The sequence below is a fragment of the Ambystoma mexicanum genome, chromosome 8, assembly GCF_040938575.1.
Source record: "Ambystoma mexicanum isolate Mex_15411 chromosome 8, UKY_AmexF1_1, whole genome shotgun sequence".
Lineage (NCBI taxonomy): Eukaryota > Metazoa > Chordata > Amphibia > Caudata > Ambystomatidae > Ambystoma > Ambystoma mexicanum.
This window is the reverse complement of record NC_090929.1, coordinates 337223680-337247695: the sequence shown is the minus strand read 5'-3', so window position 1 is coordinate 337247695 and position 24016 is coordinate 337223680. Positions and strand designations below refer to the sequence as shown.

Here is a 24016-nt window from a genome sequence, read left to right as displayed (position 1 = left end):
GTCACCCCCTCTGTTTCACTTCTGTGTGGCTCACATGTTTGGGGTTGAATAGTTTCCGGGCCTGGGCCAGTCTCCATACTTATCCTGTGCCACTCAGGGTCTTTTTGGGCCCATTGTTCTTTGGGAGGTCTCCCCCATTTTTGAAAGAGAAGGTTTGCCTACCCGAATCTTCCAGGGATTCTTCTCTTTCAAAGGGCATGATCCGAAGTTCCTCCACAAAGTGAGTTCTTCTTTGGCCTCTCTTACTTACCCCTTGCTCTTTGGGTTCTAACATTTTAGAGGTAGAAACGACTCTTTCAGGCTGAGAGGTTTTTATGGGATCCTGTTTGGGTGAGAAAGGAAGCTTCTTTAAGGGCTTGGCAACGCCCCTCCACCCGGGCCCTCTACTCTGGAACCTGTGGTTTGTCGGAGGTTTCCTCCCATCATTTCCCCCCTGGGGCATCAGACGTGGGTGTTGGGGAATTCTGGGAAGCAGGGTTAGGTTGAGAGTTGGACTGAGCCTCAGCATGCGACCCAGATCATTGGTCAGTTGCTGGACCTGTCGCTCCAGTTGCAAGACCTTGTCTGGGTGGTAGGGAGGTCTCAAGTCATATCTCTGCTGCTCCAGAAAGGGGTAATTGCCCCTTCTCCCGGAGTAGCTTGGGTACTGGAAATTCCCCCATCATTTTCCATCTCGAATCTCCCTTCTCCCGGGTTCAGGGATCTATTGTCCTGGAACCGGGAAGTGAGAGGAGGATTGTTTTGGAAGTTTTGGTTTGGGGGATATCTGTGGAAAAAGTTCAGATTGGGAGGTGGAGTGACACTTCTCTCCTGAGGGAAGTTTGGAGGGGGGATGTTTCCCGGGGCAGTACTTACTCATACATTCCAACATTCTGTGACCAAAAATCTGTAGGAATCTTAAAGTTTCAAAAATAGTCAGGCGAGGAGGTAGTGATAGGAATAGGGCACGTCAGCAGCCCATTGTCATTGAATGAGCCCGCCGCCAAGGATGCATTCAATGACAATGAGGTGCCTGCCACGCCTTCTGCCACCACGCCAACACGGCGGGGCCCTTGAAAGACTCCCCCGAGTTCGCGTGGTGGGGGGCTAATGGCGCCTTTTGTGAAAGGCACCCGCGGCAGCGGGGTGCCCTTAGCCCACGGCAGTGGGCGTCTTTTACATCAAAAGCCTGCATGCTGCGCCTTCTCCCACTACGCCAGCTCGGGGAAGTCCTTGAAAGATTCCCCCGAGCTGGTGTGGTGGGGGGCTAATGGCGCCTTTTGTCAAAGGCACCTGCGGCGGAGGGGCGCATTTAGCCCACCGCTGTGGGTGCCTTTCACATCAAAAGCCTGCATGCCGCACCTTCTCCCACTACACCAGCTCGGGGGAGCCCTTGAAAGACTCCCCTGAGCTGGCGTGGGCAAAAAAAGAAAAATGTAAAAAAAATAATATCTTTTTTTTTTAACAAAAATAAAAACAAACATCGATATTTGGTGCCAATAAATCGGTAGGCGGTAGGACTGCTTAAAAAGCGGTATCCTACTGCCTAAATCGGTAGGGTTGGCAAGTATGCTTACTTGATTAGTCCCCCCCCTTGGGCCGGTGGGAGTGTATACATACCCCAGAATTGGTTTAGTACCTTGTAACTAGGACTTTATAGGTGGCAGGGTCAGAGGGATCATTGTTCTGGGCCTCTGCCTGACTTCCGTTTGATTGGGACGGGTTGCGGGGGGGGTGCCTTCTGCTTTTCATTTTACTTGTTGGCAGGAGGGTTACTTTTAGATCCCCCTCCATCTCCAGATGCAATGGTTTGTTTGTTTTATTATTTATAATGTGCACCAGACCCGGGGGTATCAGGGCACAACAGTTACAGGAATATGCAAAGCTTAGTTACAGTGTTACAGAGCATGAAATACAGTTACACAGAGTGAAATACAGTACATACATGGAACAATGAGAACTGGAGGAACTAAGACATGTTACAAATTTGGCACACAATACATAAACGTATGTCTTTTACACCATATCAGGAGTGGGTAGTGCTGAGTTATATCTCAGTTGCAGAGGCATAGGGTCACAGGGTGGAAATTGCATTGCCGGGTTTACAGGTCAAAGATTTGAGCCATTTGATAGTATTTGATCTGAAGGTCAGGTAGGATTGGTCTTCTCTAAGTGAAGGGGGTAAGGAGTTCCAGAGTTGGGCCGCTTTTACGGGGGTCGTTTTTACCTCTGCTACCTTTGCATCAGCAGGGGTGTTAGATGGTTTGGGGGTTTTGACAGTATTTTTACTCTCAGCAGTTTTTGTATCTCATAAATCCCAGTGGCCTGCCGAATCACCCAATCCAGGGTCCTATGCTCATGAAAGTCATGCACCAACTGAGTCATTATGTATTTGGGGAGAGCATGGAAAGACGTAGTTATGAACTCCCTGCTACTGGTGTTCACCCTCCGGGATGTCTGAGCAAATGCCCGCTTTAACTCCTGCACAAATTCCCTAGGCGCCTGATCTTCCCACACTGCAAGTTATATGCAGCCTTATGGGCCTCTTGTGGGTTCCTATGTGTGGAAAAATGTTTCAGTATGGCCGCCTTATAAGTGGACAATTTATCATGTTCCTGGTCCTCCAGTCCTGCAAAAAAACTGGAGTACTCAGATGAGAACGTCCATTTAGCAAATGCTATACAATTCACAACATTCCTTATCTGGAATGATGCCATCATCAGCTCATAAAGGTCCAGGTTCTCCCATACCGAATACTTGGCATTCTTGCGGTATGGCGTCAGGAACCTCTTTATGGCTTGGATTTGTGTTATTATCACCAAACCCTTGCTCTGCTTCGCTGTCTTGTTCTTCCTATGCACCTGAGTCCATTCACTTTCTGACTCAGAACTGCTACCGGCACTCCCTTCCGTGTCTTTTAAGCACTCCCCTATCTCTGTGAAACAGAATATCTCCCAGAACAACAGGGTCTGGACTCCTATCGCCTGGACCCAAGTGAACTCTCAGAGTAACTCTCCCTGGAGTTCCTTTCAGGTCCAGGATAAAACCCAGTTTCCTCATCCTTCCTACCAGGGAGTCTGTGGAATTCCCACTTCCTCTGAATATACAGAGGTTTTCAGAATGCCCTTTCTAGGCGGATGGTCTGGCTTTTCTCCTTCAGCGAAGTGGGCAAGGTGGTTTCTTTGTAATCAAATCTTCAGCCAATCTAACTCCCTGACTCTATTTATGTGCTGATGGTAGTCAGAGAGCTGGCATTTTAATTCTGACACTTAGGCCTGATTAATCTCATGCACCCTGCTTTGAGCTACCAACTGATTCTTTGTTTGCTGCACCCCCTGCTGAAGCGATTCATTTTCTCTCTGTGAGCCGTAAATGCTGTGTGCATATTCAAGACGCTTTTCCTTCAGGAGACTAATGTCTTTCTCTTGTTCATCCCTACATTTTGCTGCATCTAATAGTTCAGCTTCTAGTTGCCTCACTCGCTCTACAAGCTCATTCCTTTCTTCTCCAATTCTGGTCAGTTCCTGAGAACCCGACTTCCTTTTTTACCTCCATTTCCAACTGATTTATCCTCTGTAATAGGAAGCGGTTATCCTGATTCAAGAGGGCGTTTTCCTGATCCAGCTGCGAGTACTTACCTGCTGATGTATCTGATCAAAGTCATTTTGGGAATCAATTGACTTTGAGAATGAATTGACTATTTTCAGTTTTCAATTGTTTTATTTCTGATTGGAATGCGATACTGTCCTCCAAAAAGACTCTATTAAGCGTGTCCTCCAAAAATACTATTAAGCATAGACTGGTCATGTAGCTTGTGTTGAAATGCGCTCAGATTTTATACACACTCGTTTTCTGAATTTATCAGTGCAAAAACTAGGTTTCACACGCTGCACTCTTGCTGCAGTGTTTTTAACTCAGCTTTGAGTCGTTGAACAAGGTCCTGAGCCTGTGACAGGTCTCCAGTCTGTTTCATCCTACTAACCTCACTATTTTTCCAATGCTCTTATACTAACAGAAAATGAAAATATAACTGAGCTGTTAGCTGAGCCATTTGTATCTGTTCATCATGAGCGGTTGTGGTCATATAAAATGCTTTAATTGCTTTGTGCAATATCCCGGCTTCAAGCCAAATATCATTGCTTGCTGAGGTCACCTCCCGCACATTCTGGTTTGACAGTTTCCTTCATCGTTCTCCACCCATTCTCCTTTGAGAAATTATTTAGTTAGGAGATGCTCCCTGGCTTCCCCAATTTGTACAGTAGTCATTTTCACAGTTGGCTTTTTGTACTTTAATAAAACTTTCTTTATGCTGCAGCAAAATCATCCTGTTCCTGCTTGATTTCCTCACTCAGATACATTTTTACACATTCTTAATTATTTTTACATATACACCTCCCTGAAACTCAGGAGTTAAGTCCTACCGGCACTTTAATAAAACAAAGATGACTTTCCCTCCACCTTAATGCAATTGCATCAAAATGAATAGACTGTCACAATGTATTTGTCATGGGTCAGGAATAGGAAGCCAAATCCCGGCCCGAACCCCCAATTCGTAAATGTTTATTGAGAAGCCACCCTCAACACAGGGAACTCCTTTCCTCTCCACTCAAGTGGTCATGCAACAAACTATTTAACAGATTCTTTTTTTTAGCCCCATCTCAGACAAATATCATGCCCCTTGGATCCCTCTGCAATGAGCTAACATTGAGCCAAGAATCAGGCCGGTGTACAGGAAATATATTGGTATTTATTTAAATTAACAGTAATATAAATTAGCATGAAAATATCAAAAACACCAGTTTATCCGTGAGACAACACAATCAACTTCTCTCAGCATAAATAAATCACAAAAGTGAGTTTAAAAAGAACACACACAATTCTTACTTTCTGAAAATTTCACTTCACGAAATAATTACACTGATCAATACCAAAGGCAATTATGTAATGTTGTGCAATTTTGATTTTCCTGCAGGCTTAAAAGGGTAGCAGTAGGATTTCAAGATTGGTAAAAATACATATGGCAATTATAATTTCTCCCACACTTTTGGGTTAATATAAACACAGGGTCATTTTATTGTTTTGTTTTTCAGACCCACCCCCCTGCTTTGGTCTAGGATGGGAAGTCAGACAGAAACATTGGAATGCTTTGGAGGATTTGGGATTTCAGACACCCCCTTACTGAAAGGCCTGTGTTAGGGAAGCTGGATAAAAAGGTTGGATGGATTTAAGAACAAAGACACCCCTCTTCATTAAGAAGTCGGGGTCAGCTGAACAACAAGGATTACCCAATTAAATTATAGGCTCTAGTTTTCAGTGCACACTGGGAAGTGGGCTTTGTTAATTTCACATTTTAACAAAATTCACCCTGTAGTGTTCTGCCGAATGGGGAATTAATTAAATTAACATTTTTGATCACATATGCTAAGAATCTACAGTTTTACCCCCCCCTGCCCACCCACTTTAAGGGGAAAGTATTCAAGGCAAGCAGACTCCTCCCACCTTTGGTTTCCCAGGGCTCAGTTCAACTTACAAAGCAAACCTCTGTTTAAGTTTCAGAAAAGCCAGCTGCATCTCAGGACCCTCGGGAAATATAGAGCAGGGGTCTGGTCACTCCACTCTCAAAGATGGCCCTGCGCTCTCCACTATATGACCCAGTCAGCTTTGAGGCCTTCCTAGAAATAGACAGCTCCACCAAGATGCACTGTGAGCAATCTCCTCTGGTGTATCCTTACAGATGTTAGATTGTAAATTTCAGTAGCCTTCATGATGGCCTGTCTCTTGTTTGTCTGTTCCTCTCCTTCTCCCTTTTCTGTGTGTCCCATGTCCTAGTGCAGTCCCCCTTATATAGCTGTGATGACACCACCAATTTTGCAATCTTGGGAAAGAACCCTGCAATAATCCCTGCCACTAGGATTGGACAGTTACTCTTCTCTCTTCTCCCAAACCCAGCCTCCAAGTCAGGATTGGTTTAGGGGTCTGGAGCAACATATGGCAATTTCCATTTGTCATCATTCTTTCTTCTCCTTCCAACTTTTTGGCAAAAACGAGTTATGTATCAACTTCATCATTTTACTAGCAACTGCCAGACTAAACATATTTTCTGTTTCCGCTCATCAAGGGGAATTAGATAAGCCGACCACCAAATCTGTATCATGTAGTACAGCCATGTGGCGCCTTTCTGCCATTTCCATAAAAAGCACAACAGTTATGAATATGTAAGTTATTAAGCATATCCCTAATTTCAATTTCCACCCACTCACCAACACGCACATTTGGAACATGTGCATATCAGCCAGAAACCTAGTTTAACTGGCCCTTACAGTTCACAGAATCACAGGAAGATGAATTTTATATCCCCAAAATTGCCTGTAAATTAAATAAAAAATAGTTCATTGATGAAATCCATCTGCCTTATGATGTCTGAGAAAAAGGCCTAAATGATAATAGTCCTTTTAGATTAATTGTGAATCTTCATGTGGGACAAATGGCCCTGACTCCTGCCTTCCGGCCATTTGTTTTCACTGTGTAAGCCTGTGCCTACAGTTTTTTAATCAGTCTCCTTTGTGCTGGAAGCTTGCCCTTTGAAGTGGGTGCCCCCATTTTCACACATATTAGTCGTGCTCCAACCAAGGGTGACTTTCCTTGAAGTCCATGCTTTCAGAGCCAGCAGGTCTGGAGAACACTTAATTTTGATTCATTTAGCAGGACATTTTTATTGCGGTTGGTCATTAAATAGGAGATGTGACATCCAGACTGGAAGTCGGAGATGTCCTTTTGAAGTTTTGCCCACAGCCAGCAAAAGGGACTGCCTTGGGCTGACATTGTTTTCATGAACACAAAGTGGCTCTTTAAATGTCACTGGAGTTTTGTGGGTGAAACATAATGTACATTGCTGTTTGTCAACCCACACATAATGTTTTGTTTTCCTGACATTTTTTTGTGAGCAGTGATTTTTTTTCACTTTTACAAACCGTTTTTATTTGCACACAAATGTGCAGGCGGTTTTTGTTTTCAATGTTTAAAAATCCTGTTTTTCTTGTGACAGGGAGCTTTGATTCCTCCTTTTGTAAATTAAAATGCTGCTTGTCCATTGGTAATGACAGGTAGGCCTCTTTCCACATGGCTCTTTAACTTTACTTGAAAAACAAAAACAAATGCCGGGCCGTTTTTGTTTCAGTATTTAAAATCTTGCTATTCTTGTGAAAGGGACTTCTGTTTGGGGCTTTTAAATGCACCCCACAAGGTGGGGTACCTGGCCTGGGCATGGGAGTACCTTCTGCAATATCAATCCTCGTGCATCCTCCTGCAGTGCTTGTTGGGGGTTGTCCCTCTCACCTGGAAAAACAGCTGCTCCTCTGCTTTGGATGCTGGGTAGACATTCACACTTTCCATGTCTGGTGCCTCCTGGGGGTGCCGATGCGAGTGCCTGCTGCCCCCAATGTTCTCAGGCCTGGGGGTGGCAGAGTTTTTGCTGCAGAGTATTGTGTGCATCATTGATTCCTGTAGTAAACCGGTATTATTACAAGATCAGGAGCTGAGTATGGGCCGTTTCACGCCCAGTGTTCTGTTTTAGGACCTCCCTGTGAGGGGGACAGGACCTGCAGCGCTGATATAGGCCTAGCGGGCTGGCGCAAACAAAAGGACACAGTAGGCGTATGTGCGGTTAGCGCTCAGACTGTCGGGAAGTTCCGGCGCCCAACTCTTTATTAACGTCACATCCTGCATTGCGCAGTGGCGTAGCGCGTACATAACACCCACCTGAAGATTTTGTCAGGGTCTAATTCTGGTGGAGTGACATAGCAAGGCATAAGAAAAAGGTGTCAATCTGATTACACCCTGCTATACCGCTCACTGAGATTTAACACCCTGCTATCCCGCTCTCTGAGATTTAACAAACATTTTCCAGACCGAGTGGGAGAAATGCATTTCCACCACGTACTTACCACTCCACCTGCAAAACCATTCTGTTTTCCTGCAGCATGAGGATTCCATGCTATGAAATCTGTCTTCTTTGCTCAGTGGTGCATGGGAGAGCGGTTGCCGGTAGCCCAGAGGGAACTGCAGGCTTGGAAGCCCTGCCTGGGCCCCGTGAGTATTGAATCTTGAAATTGTTTGTTAACTTGCTTCGCGCTCCGTGCACGTTGTGTGCCTTTCTCCTGCTGCCCCCTTTCACTTCCTGGTCCTCCTCTCCCTCCCGCCTCCCTGCCCGCCCACCCCCCCCCCTTTGATTGGCTACCTTGCTGTTCCTTTCTGCCCTACTCGATGGCCGTTCCCCTGCCCGCTTCTTTGCTCAGCGGTGCGTGGGAGAGCGGTCGCCGGTAGCCCAGAGGGAACTGCAGGCTTGGAAGCCCTGCCTGGGCCCCGTGAGTATTGAATCTTGAAATTGTTTGTTAACTTGCTTCGCGCTCCGTGCGCATTGTGTGCCTTTCTCCTGATGCCCCCTCCCACTTCCTGGTCCTCCACTCCCTCCCGCCTCCCTGCCCGCCCACCCCCCCCTTCCTCTCCCTCTGCCTATAACCTCCCCCTCCCTGGGCAGCCCTCTGCCCGGCAGCCCCCTGCGGCTAAGGGCCCCAGGCCAAGGGCGACTCCTCAGCTGCAGCTCCCTGTGTGTCTGCAGGTGTCCGCATGGGACGCAAGGCGCCAGCTTCACCTGCTTCTCCACTCCCCCGGCCCACCCCTCCTTCACCTGGTTCACCTCATCCGCATGGTGCCTTGCCTCACTGTATTCCACAATTGTGGTAAACTAGGTTGTTTCTCTCCCCTCACAGGACTCTCAAACTTAGGTGGCCCTGTACCTAATACGCATTTACTGTTTCTCTGAAATGTGGTAAACTAGGTTGTTTCCCTCCCCTCACAGGACTCTCAAACTTAGGTGGCCCTGCACCTAATACGCATTTACTGTTTCTCTGAAATGTGGTAAACTAGGTTGTTTCTCTCCCTTCGCAGGACTCTCAAATGTAGGTGGCCCTGTACCTAATACGCATTTACTGTTTCTCTGAAATGTGGTAAACTAGGTTGTTTCTCTCCCCTCGCAGGACTCTCAAACTTAGGTGGCCCTGTACCTAATACGCATTTACTGTTTTCTCTGAAATGTGATAAACTAGGTTGTTTCTCTCCCCTCGCAGGACTCTCAAACTTATGTGGCCCTGTACCTAATACGCATTTACTGTTTCTCTGAAATGTGGTAAACTAGGTTGTTTCTCGCCCCTCGCAGGACTCTCAAACTTAGGTGGCCCTGTACCTAATATGCATTTACTGTTTCTCTGAAATGTGGTAAACTTGCCTGCCGCTCACTTCCTGTCTGCGTGCTCTCGTTTCGTCTGTCCTCCCCCCATCCCCCCACTCCCTCCTACTCCATGGTGCTCTCTATCTCGCCTATCTTCTCTAACTGCTTCTCCATTGACTATCCCGCTCTCCTCACTAAGTCTGGTAGGAAAAAGTTTAAAAAGGACATCCTGGTCTCCAACCCAGGCCTCCCTATCGCTGACACCTACACTAGTGCCAGCTCCAAGGAAACTCTCACTGACATTCTCTTTTTCGTGCCTTCGCCTGACCTATGGACCCTTCATATGGTCTCTGTGCTCTCTCCTTTCTCCTCCTCTCCCATTAATGGTGGCACCCGTTGGGATGTCCTCTTAGCCCCTTTCCGCTCCTCTAAGGCCATCATTAATGTCTACGCTAATGGGACTGTCTTGGTTCAAGGCCCCCAGGCCAACCTTCACCTCTTTGATAGACGCTTCCCACGCCTCATCAACTTCCTCTCCTCTCCTGCTGTCCCCCCTCATCTGTCCTCGGCTACCTTGCCTCTACCCTCCCTCCCTGCCCCCTCTCGTGCTCATTATTCACCTCCTTCTCCAACACCTCCGCAGGGCGTACCTCTGATCTGTACCCCTCCCCGGAAGTTCTTCAAGGATGGCAACCTTCTCCACATTGCCACTCTTAATTCTCGCTCTGCCATCAACCATTCCTCTGATATCTGTCGCCTTCTTGAGGAACTGGACCTCGATGTCCTCGGTCTCACTGAGACATGGTTCACTGCCAGCTCTGCCACCAGCTTTGACACACTCCTACCTGACGGTTACAAGATCCTCTCCGTGCCCAGGCCCAACCGTGCAGGGGGTGGTGTTGCCCTTATCTTCCCTGAGTGGATTCCTGCCACTGTCACTTCTACGCAGACCTATTCCTCTTTTGAATGTCTCGTCTGCCGACTCTCCCTCTCTCTCTCCTAGCCATTCCCTTACCGTGGCTACTATCTATCGGCCACCTGGTCAAATTTCCTCCTTCCTCTCTGAGTGGGCTGACCTCTCTTCCTCACTCCTGTCCTCAACCACTCAACTCCTCTTTCTTGGTGACTTCAACATCCACCTCGATGCCTCCTGTCCCCCCACTGGTCTCTTTCGTGACCTCTGCGACTCTCTCGCACTCTCTATTCTCCCGTCTGGGCCTACTCACTCTGCAGGGCACACTCTTGATGCTCTGATCTCCTCCGACCTTCCCCTCTCCGTCCCTCTCTCCACTCCTCTCTCCTGGAGTGATCACTTTCTCCTATCCTCCCACTTCACCCTCCCTACCCCACTGGCAAAGCCACCCTCTTCACTACCACCCACCTTCTCGGTCATCCGACCCATGAAGCGCGTGTCAGTTGAGGCTTTTGCTGCTACCTTCTCGCCCCCGCCTCCCCCTTCGGCTGACTCCCACCCTGACACAGCCCTCTCCATGCTCCACTCTGCTATATCTAATACTCTTGATATCCTTGCCCCCGTCATGAGAATCCGACTGAAGCCCAAAGCCAAATGTAACTCCTGGTATGACTCGGATCTCGTCACCCTAAAACGCAAGTGCAGGGTGGCAGAGAGGAAATGGCGTGCTTCATGTTCATCCTCTGACAAACTGGCCTGCCGCCTGCTCCAAAGGCAATACCGGCTCTCCGTTCTCACCAAGAAGAGAGCCCTTATCCAAGCCCGCATCTCTGAGGCATCAAACAACTCGGCCGAACTCTTTAAAATCTGCAAGGAGCTGGCCTACCCTGCTGCAGTCTCTACCTCTCCTGTCCCCTCCCAGGCCCTCTGCACTGCGCTGGCCTCTCACTTCATCTCAAAAACTCAGGACATCCTGTCCTCGCTCTCCTCCTTTCACCTCCCTCCCTCCCTCTCTTCCCGGCTCTTCCTCTGGCCCTTCCGCAGCCACCCCTCCCCCCTCCTTCTCTGCCTTTCCACTTTTTTCTGCTGATGAGGTTTCCAGACAAGTCCGAACTATGAAAGTCTCGTCTAAACAAGTTCACCCCTGTTCTTCCAAAACCATCAAGGACCACATCGACTCCCTGGCTCCTGCCCTGGCTGATTTTTGCAACCACTCCTTCGCCTCTGGAGTCTTCCCTTCCCCCCTCAAGCACTCCCTTGTGCACCCCCTCCTCAAGAAACCCTCTTCCGACCCTTGCTGCCCGGCTAACTATCGCCCATTCTCCATTACTCCCTTCCTGGGCAAGCTCCTGGAGAAACTGGCCATCTCCCAGCTTAACCTCCACGCTGAATCTGTTGGTAGTCTTCATGACCATCAATCTGGCTTCAGAGCTGCCAGAAGCACGGAAACTGCTCTCCTGAACATCCGTGATGACCTGCTCTCGAACCTCGATTCCAACACTCTGTGTGTTCTCATTCTACTCGATCTCTCCTCTGCCTTTGACACTGTCAACCATGCCATCCTGCTCAACCATCTCCGTGATAACCTGGGTATCACTGGTCAGGCTCTGGCGTGGCTGACCTCTTTCCTTTCCAATCGACCCTCCCAGGTCCAACTGGGGTCCTTCCTCTCTGACATCTTTTTCTCCTCCTGTGGTGTTCCCCAGGGATCTAACCTCTCTCCCTGGCTTTTCAACAAGTATCTGGCACTCCTTGCCCTGCGCATCGCCGCTCTCTGCCCCAACTTCCAGTGCTATGCAGAGGATACCCAGCTCATTTTCAGGCTACCCTCGGCCTCCTCCTCTCCTTCCCTCATCTCTGACTGTCTGTCTGCTATCCAGGAATGGTGTGCCGCCAATGACCTTTGCCTTAATGCCAGTAAGACTGAGATTCTACTTATCGGCACACCCACTCCCTCCTTCCTTGCAGCTCTCTGGCCGGCCTCCCTTGGCCCCCTTCCTGCTCCTACCTGCAAGGCAAAAAACCTCTGGGTTATCTTCGACTCCACACTCTCCTTCTCTCCTCATATATCAGACGTCTCTAAGAAGTCACACTACCAGCTGCACCTCCTCAGAGGTATTCTTCCCTTCCTGTCCTTCCCCCAGAAGCTCACTGTCTCCCGAGCCCTGGTTCTCTCAAAGCTGGACTACTGTAACAGCCTCTATCTTAATCTGCCTGCCTCCACTCTCCGCCCTCTGCAACTCATCCAGAACAGAACTGCGAGACTTGTCCTTGGCCTCAAGCCCAGGGACCGTATCTCTCCAGGACTGAAATCTCTACACTGGCTCCCAGTGGCTGCGAGGATTAAGTTCAAAAACCTCTGCATTGTCCACAAGGCCTTCTGGGGCCTGGGGCCCAAATACCTTCAACTCTCTCTTCCTAAATATCTTCCTTCCCGAGACCTTCGCTCATCCGTCTCCAACTCCCTCAGGGTCAGCCGCTTCTCGAAGCAACGAGCTCGGGGTAGATCTCTCTCTGCAGCAGGGGCCTCCCTCTGGAACAGCCTTCCTGCCTCCCTGAAACTTGAGGAAAACCACCTCCGGTTCCTGAAGCACCTCAAAACCTTCCTCTTTGCTTCTGCTTTCTCTCTCCCTCTCCCCTGCTGAACAGTTTTAATTCTTCACTGAATCTGCATCTGGGCCACTCTCAGTGACCTCGGTCCAGGGCCCAGCCACTCTCCACTTGCACTGCCTCCCTGGCACCCCCCTGCACTGAGGGAGTGTCACTGTATCCTTACAGCCCCCCCTTCCCAGCACTTGTTCTTCATCTACCTTGCACTTGCCACCAGCTGGCCTTATTTATTATTTTTTATGCTACTTACCTTGTACTGCACTTCCCCCCCTCCCCTTCCCCTTGCACTTTTCCCTTCCCCCCACCCCTGCACTTGCGCGATCTGAATGACACCTGGCCTAGTAGGATCGTTGTCTGTCTTCCCCTTGTCCCCCCCCCTGCCTCGTCGCGCCTTGAAACACTTGTGTATAGGCGCGTTACAAATGCCATATCATATCATATCATATCATATCATACCTGCTAAATCAGGAAGATTCCAGGGATTTCCTATGTAAATAGAGTCTTGAAAGTAGAATTTGAAGACGGCATTCGCTTTTTTTTTACAGAAAAGTGCGTAAAATGGAAGAGTAAAGGCGAATTAGCCTAGTTGTACTCTTCCGTTCTCTTTTCCATTTTGTAAATGTGGAAAATTGCATTCAAGGGACCCACCAGCACTCAAGTGCTAACGTTTAGAACAGAGCGTAAAATGGAAGAGTAAAGGCGATTTCGCCTAGTTTTACTCTTCCATTCTCCTTCCATTGTGGAAAATGGCATGCAAGGGTCCCACCAGCACCGAAGTGCTAACATTTTGGCGGGCGAACGCGTCGACCACTGAGGCAAATGGCAGGGGTGCCGCCCCTTAGTGGGGACTCCCACCCAGCCAACCCCCAAAGAAACAACAAGGGACAATTTGGGTCAAGGGTTGGGAGAGGGGGGATAGCACGTCACAAAGTGGCGACAAAGTGGGGAGGAGGTACAGGACCAAGAGAGGGGTGGGCTATATAAAGCCCAGTCAGAGGAGTTCACTCTCTCTCGGTCCGTGCCCCCTCGCCACTAGAGTGTAGAATATTCCGTGGTGCGGTGGAGAAACGGATCACCAGTAAGATAACTCCTTGACTTGATGCAAATAAAGCATGCTTTGACATTGTGATTTCCAACTTGAAAACGGGTCTTCCCTCTTTATTCAGGGAATCTCCTGGAGGTCTGGTTAGGGGGGGAGGAGAGCAGAGACGTCTTTATGGGAGGGCAAAAGGAGCACTTGCCCAGGGCCCCCACCTTGGAAGGGGCCCCCACAAAGATGCTTGATCTAAAGAATTCAGTTCTCATTGTTCAACAAACTTAAATAGAACACACCAGGATATTTAATAGTGTGCTTCTGAGACTCTAACCATTTTGCCTGTCTTATTCTCTGATCAATTCATCTTGTAATGCTTTCTGCTGTGCTCACTTTGGAATGCATGGTATGTTCATTCACTACGGCACAAGTTGTACAGCATTCTCAAATTTCCAGGGGAATTCTGTTGATTATGTACAACAGCTAAAGTGGAAATGCATATTAATAAATCTGAGTGAAGCAATGGTTCATAAGATTGCTCAGTGTGTTAAGCACTCTTTGTTTGCAGAGATCTGTGTTCATATGCAAGATTACAAATTCCAGCTGCATGTATATATACATTGTTTTGTACTTCTTTTGTAGCACACCAGCTGCTATTATCAGCAACATACTTGCACCTGATAGCATTTGCTATATAAAGTAACATAACATCAGCACAGAGAAGGTCTAAAAATTGATTTGTAAAACCTAGGAAGCCACCTCCAATGATGAGCATAAAGTATTAGTCTGAGCGGCGATTAGTTATCCCAATTCAAGACTGTGGAGCCAAAGCGTTCATGCTTGTAGAATGGCTTTGCCAGCAGACAACACAGTGATCCTGGACTAATCATTCATCTTATAGCACTAAGATTACTGTGCTGTTTTCTGTGAAAAGGTTTGCCATTTCACATGCTGATGGCATTGTTTAGCCCATTACCTGGTCTTTTTGTTTATGTAGGCCATTTGAGTGGAAGGGGTTCTAGACAGAAGAACGGTCCAGGTATTGCCGGCCTCTGGCAAGCATATTTAAGGTCTGCTTAATTGACAAAATAAATGGTTTGCTTTTTTGTACAATTGAAAGATTTGTATGCACATTTGTGAATGACAATTTCACAAGCCTCTATTTTATGTTTTTTAAAGCTTTAAAATACAAAAGAGAAACCAAGATGGAATATTTTAAGATGGCATCAATCAGCATGCTGCTTCTTATATATTTCCCTTGATGATGGAGATGATGAAGATAGAATCATTCCCATTTAGCATAATAAGCTGTATATAACATTTTATATTTTTTTAAATTGTCATGTTAGTTTATTTGATTTGTATACTTTCCAAGTCAGTTCTATAAAATGGGATTATTTTAGTTCATGCTAAGAACATGAAATGAAAGTGGTGAATTGCACAGTGGGCACATATCTCAACTTCACCTCTTTACCAATGTGTGATCCTGGGCATCAGAGTGATTTTGTTCTTAGAGTATGATCGTCAGAAAAGCCTCACTCATGGCTTCACTGGCTATAGTGTTGCTTCCTCTATAATAATAGTGAGCATTGATACATTGTGCATCACCACCACGTGTTCCTTTGCTCTCTAATGGCAACACTACTTAAACCATGTCCCTCTTCTAATCTCCGTTTTTCTGGATACGGATACCTACTTGGCAGCTTCTAATTTTCATCCACTATCTATGCTATGGTATGCAAGTCTCCTTGCTTCCTATTGGGTCTCCTGTATCCATGCTTGAGCACTTTTGTATTCCGTGAGGCTGCTAATCTGAATCCTTTGTCTATTCTGGATTATGCAAACCTTTTTAAACGATCTGTGTCTCACATTTATAATGTGGCCACTATACCTTCCTTGTTGCTGCTATTGGTGAACATTGTCCTGCAGCTGTGCTAGAACATAGGAACCTGTGTCATGGACTGCGAATGTTGACCTTGAAATGTAACTGGTTTATCATTCTAATTAAAACGAGAATGGTAAGGGACTGAAAAGGAGTACCGATGCTTATTTCGTTCACTGTGAGGCAGCATATCAAGCTATGGGCTGTGATCGCGATGAGGGGGTTGCCCCTAGATATTCTGGATTGCTTAATTCCTTTGGTTCGGTGGAGGGGGGCCCCAAAGGTGTATGTGCCCTGGGCCCCAAAAGTGCTCAAGATGGCCCTGGAGGGGAGTATGAATGAGGTAAGCATGCCAGTGTGTTTGGGGAGGTGCAGCTGTGGGATCCCCCCCCCCCAGGGGAGTTGCTAGGTCTGGAAAAGACCCAGGGCTAAGCTGATGTCGGTACTGTTGGGACTGGGGGCTAGCTAGTCTTTTGGCTGTAGCTCCTGAGATTCTATCCGGGGCTACAACCAAAAGATCAGGGGCTATAGCCCCCTTAGCCCCCCCTTAGCAACGCCCCTGCCCCCCCCTAAGAACGGAGCGTAAAATGGAAGAGTAAAGGCTAGTTTTATTCTTCCGTTCTCCTTTCTACTTTGTAAATGTGGGAAATGGCACGCAAGGGACCCACGAGCACCTACGTGCAATCGTTAGGGGTTCGCTGCGCGCAATTACCATGTTTTTACAAAATGAACCTCTCTGTGTTCCCATTAGTTAGCTTTCCAACAGAGTACTTCAGCACACCTGGATTCCCTCCTCAGCACTCAAAGCCTAGGTGCGGCGTTAGAAACGGAGACATCCCCCTTTAAGACCTCCCGGCGGGATTGTTCGTGGCAGGCAGAGGACCGCGCTTTTAATGAGATCAGGGTTCGTTCCCAGCCATGGGAACTGCAGGGACACCGAGGGGAGCAGACGGCTTCGGAGCTATCGTTGCCCAGCAGCGCCCTCTAGGGGTGCATTGCTTAAAGCTGCCAACCAGAACCTTATCGAGGAGAGAGAACGCACATTTAGCGTGTTCAGGACAGGTATCCCAGTTAGACTCCGTGTGCATTTTAAGAGATCTGTGTCCAGGCCTTTCAGTTTGATACATGAGGCCTTGTTTGTCTAGATCCGTGGGTAATTGTGTGCAGCTGATTGCTAGGAGATGGAGCCAACACCGTAATATTGTATACATGGTGATTCTCTCGTTGATGTATTATTGTGTTAATAAGGGGATACACTGTGCTTATGAATAGACGCGCCTGGTTTAAGTGTTGGACATTATTAGTTTGAAGCCGTGATGCGATAGACCACTGGCCTAGGGTGGGCGGACTCATAGATTCGACTGTCTCTCTGAAGACTGAGCTTTAAAGCCTTTTAGCGACAACTCTTGAGCCCTCGCGCTGTTCGTGAACCCCGTGGGTGCACACGGGGCCCAATCTGAGCGTACGGCTACCCAAAGTCATGATGTACATGACCCGATTGAGGCTGTCGCATAGCATCCACCACAAACTCACCATAGGCGCGACATTCCACGAGAGGATTCGGCACCCCAAACTCAAGATGCTGATATGCCAAACGACGTGGGTCCAGTATAGTTCTTGGTATACTGTACGAGCCTGACTGCAACAGCACCCACACCGCTCGTCATGTACACGGACTCAGTCTGAGGGTGGAGCACCACGTTCAACGGCGCAGTACACCGTCACCTGCCCAAAAGGAGGTACCGAGCTGTGCACGTCCTGTACCAGTCAGCTGCGTGCGTTCCCCTCAACACTATACAGCGCTGGCCTGGCCTGGCCTGGCACCGGAAGTTGTCAACAGCCCTACCCAGAAGACACACATAAGTGCAGCCTGTGCTGAAAAAAAATCCTCCTCAGGTTCAGAGCGAGCATGTTCCAAGTTATGTGCCGTGATGCACTGCAGTGTTGTGTTGTCACTTGGCGCTTTAATACAAGGCACGACTGTCTTTATTCTATATGGCGAGAGAACATCCATCGACTGCTTCTGTGCTGAAGGCGACCTGCGGCCTTTGGACAATGCCTGGGGACCTTCTGACAATACAGGGGTCGGACTTGCCTATAGGCCAATAGGCCCATGGCCAAACCAAAAACACAAAATGCTGTGGTAGGCCACTTTTTGGGCCAGTATGAGCCAGTTAGTTCACTATGTGGCTAGTAGTTTTGACCAGTGTTGCTGGATACATATTCTTTAACATGCACACTTTGCATCACATGTTATTAAATACCCCCCCTCTCCCTGCGCACAAAAGGAATGAATTGTCATTTGCAACTGTGGGCCACTTTTTCATTGGTATCTGAGACAATGTTATGGCCCAGTCCGACCCTCAGTCCTAGTTGGCTAAGTTTGGTAGGAAGGCATGGGTGGTCGTGATCATGCTTCCTGGAACCGCTACTTCTCCACTTCAAGGCCACCCCCAAGAATGTATGTTTTGGCATCTATGCGGAAGTTGTTGGTAAAGCGCCTAAGTAAAAGAAGTGGCTTCCAGATGGCCCCTTCCATACGCACGCTTTAGGCCTCCATTGGATGGCACAGTTAATTGTATGGGGGGGGGGGGTTCATCGATTATGAATCGGCGTGCTTCCAGGCATCATTTGCCTCCATTTTTCTCTCATTCGAAAAAGCACAGTTGCACTCATGTTTCATGGCAGATCTCTTATAAGGGTCAGCGTTGTGGAAAGGGAGGGCAGCTGCATTGAAAGGGAACGTTTTACGGGCATCGCTCACACAGTGGAGACTCCACTCCCACCCTCACTGGTGCGCTATATTTCCAGTGCCTTGACATGAAAAGGCGAACTGTCTCTTGCGGGATTTAATAATTCTATTGTTTTATTTCTATTGTGCCACAGGCCTCCAGGTGGCAAGATTGGAGTGCTTTATAAACTAACAAGAGTGGAGTCCAAAATTAGCACTTCTATAATACTGTCTGGGCGACGTAGGTCTCCCGCCTAACTTAGAAGGCAAAGTATGCAAAGACAATGAAATACTGCTAAAATGTTTCTGCCCCGTTTCTTTATGACCTTTACTTCTCCAAGCACTGTAAAGAGAGGTTACAACCAACTTCCCGTTGCTGGAAAGCTGTTTGTGACTAATATATATATTTCTTGTGGGTGTTTTTTGAGTCGCAATAGCCGCTTGTCTGTGGCTCAGACCTCCCCTCCTTATGTCGCAAAAGACGAGTTCAGGAATTCTGACACGGCCCCTTAAGCTGCAATGGCCCCGCCCCCTCCCGGAATGTCTCGGCGTTCCATTCCCTGTGGCCGACCGTTCCACCATCCCCCCTCCCCCGTGGGAGCTTTCCACCGCTGTCTCCGCCTACTTGGGCCGCTGCCCAATCAGCGGTGCGGCTGCCGGAGGCCCGGGAAGAAACGTCACCAGCCGGCCATTGTTATGCAAATAAAAGGAGCGGCTGAAAAGGCGCTGCAACGAGCCTTGGCTGAGAGAGCGCAAGAGGCTGAGGAGGGAAAGTCAGGGCCAGAGCAACGCGGGAAGCACTGGGATCAGGCGCTCCAGCAGAGCTGTGGGGATCCCCGTAACCGTCCTCCACCAATCATAGCCTGGCACGCTTAGAGATCCGCGCATCCCACCTTTGGGCAATCGAATCCTATTGCAATCAGTGAGGATCCCTGCAGGCGTGCTTAAAGCAATCGCATCCCTGCAGCCTCGCATGTCCAGGGTTCACCCCTCGAGCAAAAGAACCAACTGCAAGTGTGTGGGATCGTCTCCAGAAGTGCACCAGCTGGCGACTGTCGGATAACACCGCTGTTCTGAATCCTGTCGCACGACCTCGGGATCCCCCTTCCCACTTTTGTTAAGCACCGCATGCATGCGAGTTGATCACTTTCCAGGACCGAGCAGAGACGAGCTGCACGCAGACAGACCAGGTAGTGGATTGCAAGCATTCCGAGGAGATCACGCCAGTGGATCCCACATCCTGTAAGGGTCGAGGCGTTACTAGGTGCAGAAGAGTTCTTCCACGGCTGCAGGAACTTTGAGCCGGACGTTAATTAAGCCGGTTGCAGAAACGTGCAAGAAACCGCGGCGCACAGCAGCGCCCCACGGGGAAGGACGGCTGCTGTTTGGACGTAAGATCTGCATATCCGCCAGGGGATCCCAACTGGTGGCATAAGCAGGGGCCCCTGATCCATGTAACCGACGGGATCGACTTGGTACAGCATCGGGTCGGAGCACGTCTGCTGGTAAATCCCCCCCCCGTCCGCCCGCCCGTGTACAAGCGAGGACGCCTGAATCATCCAGGATTTGCGAAGTGCATCAGGCTGGACACTCCTGGATCCCTTGCCTGGGTGCCCTCCTCTTCGCATCGACCCCTGATCCCTTGCATGCTCTTTCTCCCCGGCCCCCCAGCTATGAGCCAGGCCGAGATGTCAACCTGCTCGGCCCCCCAGCCTCAGCGGATCTTCCAGGAGGCGGTGCGCAACGGCAACACCCAGGAGCTGCAGAGCCTGCTGCAAAACATGACCAACTGTGAGTTCAACGTGAACTCGTTCGGGCCCGAGGGCCAGACGGCGCTGCACCAATCCGTCATTGACGGCAACCTGGAGCTCGTCAAACTGCTTGTGAAATTCGGCGCAGACATCCGGCTCGCGAACCGCGACGGCTGGAGCGCCCTGCACATCGCCGCCTTTGGGGGCCACCAGGACATCGTGCTCTACCTCATCACAAAGGCCAAGTACTCGTCCAGTAGCCGGTGATGGGGCCCGACCACATCCCCTCCCCCACATCCAGAAGAATTCGGGGGTGACCTAGCGAACTCTTGCATTGGCATCTGTCATGTCCACCGTATGCCACGCCATCCAATGCCGACTGGACTGGAGGCTGCCTCGTGCACAGGGCGCAGCCCCTCTCGCACATTGTCTGGGGTGGAGGTGCCCGTGGAGCAGGGACCGTGGCGCCATTTGCTTTCAGTCTCCAAGCACAGAAGGGACTGGCCTAAAGGGAGAGCTGGCATTTTCCAGCAGAGCCGGCGCGCAGTTTCTTTAGGTGTAACCGGTCCGCGAACTTCCAAGCAACATTGGTCCACGTCACTGCTTCCTCTGCCCGAACTGACTTCCGAAATGTCACCAGAACCAGGGAGGTGGGTGATTGCACACGTGTGTGGGACCCGTGCCTTTTTGAAGCCTACACAGAGAGCGAAGAGCTGGAAGTGTCGTTCCATTGATTTCTGCCCATTACTCGTGCCAGTGAGACTGTTAGGATGTGACTGATTGCAGACGCTGCAGAACAAATAATACGCTGCAAACCTGTCTTTGCGGAGCTAATGTGTCCTAGTCGCTTAAAAATGTGGTTATGAGCGGAAAGCTTAGTGCGTGGGAAACTCGTTTTGGTATTTTATTTTTTGTCAGTTTAATTTTTTGTTGTTGTCTGGCGCTCTACACGTAGCGTCGGCCGTGGCCTGTGTCTGCCACAAACACACAACCCATTCAGCAATATAGCATTGTCAGGAATGCGCGTGACTTGGTTGTAGATTTGCAAAGCTTTGTGTAGGCTTAAAAAAAGTGCACCCCCTACATCGGATAGATTTTTTTTTTTAATATATAGAAAGTATATATATAAATATATTTGAAATGTAAAAGCTGCTTAGGACTCCATATTTCTCTTAAGATAAAGAAAACGTGGGGGCCACAAAGATTACCCAGAAACCTATGTAACCTTCTTTTTGAGGTTTTCACCTACCTGGGAGTTTTTTTTTTTTCTGTCGTCCCTCCGCACTTCCCATCCCCCTTTTTTTTGTCGTCTACCTCGTCTGTTCACCAGTGTTCAGCAATGGCACCCTAGTTGACATGTTTCCCTAAGACATTTTCATCATCTTTAAATTTCCACTACGCATTTTCTCTGGGAGAAAAATAATATTCCCATTTAATCAGAATGAAGTATATATTTTTTTTTCTACGGGTCGGTTGACTTTCTGCACCTTCCCACTATTTCAACGTAACATTTCAATATCGTCAGACCCAAAGTACAGGTCCATCTGGTTTCCTCTGCTGTTTCGTTTTTTATTTTGGGGTGGGAGTTATGTTTTAAATGCCCCCCTCTTATTTCCCCCATTATTTTGACCTCATTATTCTTTACTATCCCCAAAAAAACACTGGAAGGATTTCCTGTGGTAGAGACGGACCCACCCCTTTTAAAAACGGATTTTTTAAAAACCGAAATGCTGCTTGTTCGTGACTTTAAAAAAATCGTTGCTTAGTACGGTAGGGCTACGGCGCCCTCTGCTGTCAGGTTTCAACAGCCTCCTGATTAAAAAAAAAAAAATAGCACAAAAAAATAGCACTGAGCGCATGCCTCGTTCTTGGGTCTCCTAGACTTCCACAGTTTTTCATGGTGGGGGATTACCAACTGTTTCATTGTACGGGGGGGCGGGTTCCCCTTTTTTCTTGATTTGGTTTGGCTCATAATATCCAAGGTTACCCACATTTTATTACACTCCCCAGTCTCTTCCGCCTAACTGTGTCTTCACTGCGCTAAAACCACTGCCAACCTGGCCTTTCTGTGCTCCTTCAAACAATTACAATGTAAAAAGAAGATACCTACTGGTCATCTTTTTTTTTTTTTTTACAAAAATTGTACAGCTTATTTATCATAAATGTATATAATTGTGGCGAGAGCCATTATTCTTGAGAAGTCTGCCCTGGGTGACTTTCGAGGAGGGTTTGGGAACGATGATGCCTTCTTTACAGGAAACGAGGGGGTGAAAAGAACAGTTGATGACTATGTTGTGTGGTTGTGTCAGTTCCAGGGGCGCGTGCATTGCTCGGTGGGAGTGTGGGCTAGAGTTTGGAATGACACTTCGATGGCACCCCGTTTGCGCGTGGTGTGGGATCGTAACTAGCACAGCAGCTTTGCACAGTCCTCTGCGACTAGGCACGTGGGTGCAGATGTGTCCCACGAGTGGATCTCGTGTGTGTGTGTGTTACCGCCCCCCCCCCCTCTGCAGGTGTTGGTCTAGACTGTGTGGCACCAGGGCGGCCTTCCACACCCAAGGACCAGCCCTGCTTACAGTTAAAGCGAATCACGGGGAAGCCATGCCTGCTCTGAGGGGGGGGGGGGGTGTTCTAGCTTTTTTTATTTTTAAGTAAAGCGGAAGGGTTTACACAATTCTGAACTAATGTCATAATATTTATGGCATTCTATGAAATGTGTTTATATGTGTTGGGTTCACTATTACTAAAAATGTAAGCGCCACCCCCTCCGGCAATGCCTGCCTGACTGTTTGCGACCCCTCTGCATTAGCCTGAAATGGGCATCTTATACGTTTAATGCCATTTCAGGAAAGCACTTTTTTTCAACTGGCCCATGTATGTGGTGGACAGTAGGGTGCTTGGGTTTTGAATTTGTTTGTGTCCTCTGTGTCTGTTGGGGCATCATACCAGAAGTGCCGTTTATTTGCACGCATGCACCCGCCCAGGGAAGACACTTTTTAAATTCGCCATTGGACACTAAATTCACCAGCGCTTTGGGGCGAAGAATAAACGTGGATGCAAGAGGGGCGAAAGAAGCGGCGTGCATGTGTCGCCCACGGGTCTGTCTTTCATGGTTTGAGAGGTTTTTTGAGCAGATTGGTGGGTTCCGCTGAAGCACGCTCTGTCCAGACACAGAGGGGGCGGGGGCGTCCCTGCAACTCCCTCTAGATGCGGATATCTTTAATTATGTTAATTAATGTTTAAGAATGTTTAGGCTTATATTGAAGCTGTATGTAAGTCAGTATATGATTGTTTCTAACTGGATAAAAAAAAGTCTGTACAATACAGCGTATTTTTTTGGAGTGTATGATATATAGACCTGTAGACCTGAAAGTGAAGAATTTAAAAAAAATAAATTTTTCATTGATCTTTTTATAAAAAAAAAATGGTGGTCTGCTTTCTTGATTTGTAAAAAAAAAAAATGTGTGTGTGCGCGCGCCAAGGCCGGGGATCCAGGTGCAACTGCCGCGCAGTGCTGTGCTTTACAGGAGCACAAGAGTTGGGGAACCGGGGCCTAAACACATTGTTTCAATTGCGGACATTTCACTTGACATTAAACTGATCCTGGGCGCAGCTCACAACAGCCACTCCTCGTTTGCCTTATATCCAGACCTGCTGTTAAATGGGGTTGTGGATACAGGATAGCGCGCTGGGAAGGATATCTTTCGAACAAGCCATTGTACACGGGCACCCCGTGTGATGCCAAATTCCACCGGTCCGTTTTGAGCAGCATTGTTGTGCATCCCATCAGAAGTGCGTGTTAGTGCCCACGTCTCACCTAGCAACACATATTAGTATCCAATTTCACGCGCGCATGCCATCAACCATGGGAAGATTTTCCCAGTTCGGATT

The 24016-nt window shown here is 48.4% G+C and overlaps 1 protein-coding gene and 1 long non-coding RNA gene across 2 annotated transcripts in view; one reads left to right on the top strand and one right to left on the bottom strand.

The window, feature by feature from the left end:
• The window catches only part of LOC138471911 (uncharacterized), an 88315-nt gene that overhangs the window by 30456 nt on the left and 33843 nt on the right, over positions 1-24016 (bottom strand). The window lies entirely within an intron of this gene.
• On the top strand, positions 19095-23550 carry NRARP (NOTCH regulated ankyrin repeat protein). Its single transcript, XM_069609778.1, has one exon. It carries the CDS (start codon positions 20021-20023, stop codon positions 20390-20392), a length of 372 nt encoding a protein of 123 aa, XP_069465879.1. The 5' UTR covers positions 19095-20020; the 3' UTR covers positions 20393-23550.